Source organism: Carex rostrata, chromosome 25, assembly GCF_964058835.1.
Source record: "Carex rostrata chromosome 25, lpCarRost1.2, whole genome shotgun sequence".
Classification (NCBI taxonomy): domain Eukaryota; kingdom Viridiplantae; phylum Streptophyta; class Magnoliopsida; order Poales; family Cyperaceae; genus Carex; species Carex rostrata.
Window position 1 is genome coordinate 5,796,348 of NC_135942.1, and position 4,813 is coordinate 5,801,160.

The 4,813-nt window shown below is 32.2% G+C and overlaps 1 protein-coding gene across 1 annotated transcript; it reads left to right on the forward strand.

Moving 5' to 3' along the window:
- The first annotated feature begins 565 nt into the window (after window positions 1-565).
- On the forward strand, window positions 566-3,954 carry LOC144576353 (auxin-responsive protein IAA12-like). Its single transcript, XM_078326714.1, has 5 exons — window positions 566-991; window positions 1,685-2,004; window positions 2,640-2,742; window positions 2,873-2,934; window positions 3,720-3,954. The coding sequence occupies exons 1-5, from the start codon at window positions 684-686 to the stop codon at window positions 3,767-3,769; spliced, it is 843 nt and encodes a 280-aa protein (XP_078182840.1). The 5' UTR covers window positions 566-683; the 3' UTR covers window positions 3,770-3,954.
- Window positions 3,955-4,813: the final 859 nt, after the last annotated feature.

The following is a 4,813-nucleotide window of genomic DNA, read 5'->3' on the forward strand; positions in this document are numbered from 1 at the left end:
ATATATGTTTTTTTCTTACTTACTTTGAAATTGATTAATTATTCTGTTATTTATATACCATATATTTTTCTTACTAATTACTATTGTAAATTTTTTAATTAGTACGATATATTCATTTGTGAGACTAAGTTGTTATTGTAAACTAAATTTAGTGATTTTATGTTGTAATATTTAATTTCTTTCAAATATTATTAGTATTTGAAAAAACTTAATTCTTTATTAAATAAATATGCTAATATATGTAAAGTGCTTATGCTTTAAAAAAAAAAATAAATGCAGTCTCATATTATATTAATAAAATTAAATTAAATTAAGTTTATTTGATAAATTTAATAAGTTAAATAAATTATTATTATATATATATATTTAATAAAAACGTTAAATTATCCACATAATTCCAATACATCAATCACTTACCTATCACATCCGTCCAACAACCGCTTCCCGTTATTTAATGCTCAGACTAGAGAGAAGCGAATAAGGTTAAGGGATGGTGTTGTTATTAGATGCAACACTGAGAGCAACCTTGAACATTGCGATCTCTGCTTCGAAAGTGGTCTCTTCACTTCTCTTTTCCTCGTTGCTCCTTCTTCCACTTCACTTACAAGGGTTCCAGCCAAGAGCCAACTGCTTCTTTTTGCTCACCTCGAGTGTGTGTGTGTGAGAGAGAGAGAGAGGGAGACATGAGAGGTGCGCCCGATGATGAGGTGGAGGAGAGAGGCGTTGAGCTGGGACTGAGCTTGGGAGCAAACAAGAACCAGAACAGCACCGCACCTGCCAGGCGGGGCCCGGCCTGCAGGATACTGACAGCAAAGGACTTCCCTGGCTCGATCGCTGGTCCCTCACGTGTCTCACGTGCTTCTCGGTCTCCGTCTCAATCTTCCTCCGTGTCCTCCTCCTCCGTACGGGCCGCGGATGCGGATTCGGGTACCGACGCTGTAGTAGGATCCACTTCCCCTGATAACGGTAGTGGGTCTGCATACCCGTCTAGGTCAGTCCCCTTTCTCCCTAGTTTGTTCTACATTTTTCCCTGTGTTATCGTTTCATTGGATTCACTAATCATTTGTAGAGTGAAAATTTTGCTATTTGCTAGAACACTATTTTGTAAAGAATTTTCACATGTTATATTATCTTGTTAGGCACTTATTCTTTTATGTATTATTATTATAAGAATTTAACATAGTGGATGAATTAATTGTCTCCTTAAAAATTGAAAATTAATAAAAGGGAGATTAATGGTAGGTTTTACATTCTAATACTTTCATGAAGATTGCCTTTCGGGCTCTGACTCTCAAACTTTTTTTTTTTTTTAAATTAGGTATTATTAATAAGAGAGAGTATTCAATAAGCCCAAAATATGTTGTCGGAAAAAATATCCTTATGTTTAAAATCAGAAAATAGCTTCAATACTCCGAGTTTTTGTTGGATGGTTAATATTTAGCTTTGTCATTGATGTTTCTTAAAATCAAGCTGAGAAGGATATAAAAGTAATTTGACTATAATCCATATTTATTAATGAATATTCTTACTAAAATTAGGAATAGTTTTAAAAAACAATGCAGAGATTACTTAGTTATCCTTGTTTGATCTGGTAGTCAGATTTGATTACTAATTTTTCTCTCAAAATGTCTAGTTTACTGGACCATTGCTCTGTAAAATATGTATTTTTTTATTTTTATTTTAGCAACCAGGCAGTGGTAGGATGGCCACCAATAAGAGCATTTCGGATTAATAGCCTCGTCAATATCTCCAAGGTGGAGTTGCTCAACAATGACACACCTAAGAAGGCCAATCAGAAAGGCCATAGCATTGGCTTCTCAAATGGCCAGAGTCTTGCCAAGGGCCAGGAGAAAAGCCGGCTCAGTAGTGGTTGTCTTTTTGTCAAAGTCAATATGGATGGGGATCCGATTGGGAGAAAAGTCGATTTGAATTCCCACTGCTCTTATGAGGGCCTAGCAATTTCTCTTGAGCTCATGTTTTGGGGCACAACGACCTCCTCTACTAGTAAGTTAATCTAACTCTTCTAATGTGTTATTTCCTATTTATAAATATGTAGTTTTGTGCATGCATTTGTACGCACTTGTACCAACTGGTTTGTCCTGAGTTACTAATGTCATTAGCTTGATTGCTTTGGTGTGGTGCTGGTGTATTTTAATTTTAAGATGCCTACTGGTACGTTAAACTTTGTTAAACATTGGACATTTGTCCTGATACACCATTTTTCAGTGAAGAAAATTTTAAAATTGATTTTTTGACCGTCCGATAAACCAAGGATAATGTGAAATACTAAATATACTCTGTTACACTATTTTGATAATAAAATTTATAAATAGAATGAAAGAAACAAATGCTTCTGCTTAGCAATGATAATTTTCACTATTTATTATGGTGGATGTATAATTACAATAAAATCCTTGTCACGGAACTTTTTTATCAAGTAACAACCATCCCATCAAATCAATAATAATCATCCATAATTGTTTAATGTACATGTGACTTCTCCTAAATAATGCGCAAAAGTTGTATAAGGTAGCAACAAAATATGAAACTGTAGTTGGAAATGAAGTTGTGAAGTTGTAGTTGAAATTAATATCCATTTTAATTGTTTGATGAAATTGACAAAGTACCTAACAATGTAGGTTGTATGAAGAGCTCACGGTTATTAGATAGTTCTTCCGAGTTAGTACTAACATACAAGGATAAAGATGGTGATTGGTTGCTTGTTGGAGATGTCCCCTGGAGGTAACTTCTTTTATTTTGAGTTCTTTCATTTTTATTTTATTTTATTTTTTGGAAACTAGCTGCTCATATTTTGAGTAAAGATGAACTCAAGTTTTTTTTTTTTTTTTTTTTTTTTTCTCTCTCTATTTAGCATGTTTTTGGACACAGCAAAGCGGTTGAGAATTATGAGAAACTCTGATGCTAACATGCTCCGTAAGTACTTGTTCCATCTTTATGCAGCTAGTTAATTTGGTCTAAAATAAAATAGTAAAAAGACGAGACATTTTTTTTTAAACGTATTCAATCCATAGTAAAATAAAAGGGGGGAATTAAATTGGCATATTTTCTTCATTATTAGATATGTGACATTGAGAACATTGATGAACATTGATGATTTTCAGTTTATAACGCTTGCACAGTTGATTTATAACTATTAATATCTTATCAATCTTTTTGTGAAAGATGCTAAAAGTCTAATATATGTGATTTTATTATGGTAAGTATCCATATTTGGAGCATAACTTAAAAGTAACTATTTATTAAGCAGATTTCTATCATTTCTGAGAAGTTGGAGAATACAATATATGTTTTATGAAATTTTATGCAAGTTTCACCATCCATCAAATGATATGAAATTTGCAATGATCCATATTTAAGGGCATTTTATGGACTATCAAATGAAATTTAAATTACAAAAAAAAATGATACGCAACCAATTTATAATGAAAACAACATGTTTAGAATTTTTTATATTTAATTTAAAAAAAAATGACATAATTTGAGAAAGCTTTGTCAAACTAATTGGTTGTCAAGAATTATGTCTCTGTTTCTCTGATGGTTTATCATTAGTTGAATTGATGTGTTATGAAATATTTAGTTTTTTGGTTTAATTAGAGAAGTCATACTTCATGATTGGCATCTTCAAATGACCTTATCCATTTTAATTTTCAGTTAATGTGGCAATTTGGCTTATTTTTGTTCTTCTTTTGTTTTACCAGCCCTGAGATCTCAACAGTCTGGTAGGCGTGGTGGACAAGTACAAAGCTAGTGTTTAATTTTCAACAAAAATTTCCTCATAACTGTGTGAGAAGTTTTTATTATTATCAAAGAAAAGTAGTTGAAAGGAAGGTCGAGCAGAATTGTTCCATGTTTGCTTGAGCTAGAATTTTTGGTTATTGCGGTTTTAAATTAGCGTTTCTTCGAGAATCTTCTAGAAAAATTTATATGCACGTCTCTTGTGCATGCGGATGTATGAAGTTGAACGTGGCATATTGCAATGATTGTAAATATTTCATCTCAGCAGGTTATCTTTTCAATTAATTTCGAAGGCGAACGTGGCATTTCGCCAATGTCGGATAATTGATTTAAATGTCTTATGCGGTCGGATATAATATTAGATGATTCAATCAGAATTAGGAATTCGTATCCTCTGCATTAATTCAAAAGAGGATACTCATTGACCGTTGATATTCATTGACTCAAAAATTTCTCTTTTGAATTAATGCAGAGGATACGCGTTCTCAGAATTAGACTGTCTATTAATTAAAAAAATTAAGTAAAAATAATTTTACCATCTAAATTAGGAATTTGTATCCTCTGTATTAACTCAAAAAGGAATCCTTTAGTTAATGCATTTGGATTGTCTAATTAATTTCAAGATTCATATAAATTATATATGTACTAATATTAAAGACCTTTTATGTTTTAGGCGGGGACTTGATGAATTCTGTTTACAATCAAACAACTGATATGTATTAACTTAAAAGATTTTTTTGTGAGTTAATACGGACTCTTAGGTACGTTTGGATGAAATAAGAAACAGAGCTAATCTCACATTTGAGAATACTAGCTAATTTAATTTTTGATTGGGTTAGTAGAATAGTGAGCTAATTCATATAAGACAAACAAAGAATAGTGGGTCATTACTATTCTTGCTTCATTCAAACATTGAATACCTAAAAAAAATAGTGCTATTCTCGAATTGTATTATTCTTGCTCCATCCAAACACACCATTTGAGTATAGATCTCCAGTTGGGACATAGAATGGTTAACAGCGCCAAGTCTATTATAGTATTCTTGGTTAACAGCGCC

Bases quoted from the DNA above. Each gene is read 5' to 3' on its own strand.
- LOC144576353 (XM_078326714.1), top strand. From the start codon at position 684: ATGAGAGGTGCGCCCGATGATGAGGTGGAGGAGAGAGGCGTTGAGCTG. The intron at 992-1,684 runs GTCAGTCCCCTT...TTTTTATTTTAG, and splicing joins GGGTCTGCATACCCGTCTAG to CAACCAGGCAGTGGTAGGAT. The intron at 2,743-2,872 runs GTAACTTCTTTT...CTCTCTATTTAG, and splicing joins GTTGGAGATGTCCCCTGGAG to CATGTTTTTGGACACAGCAA.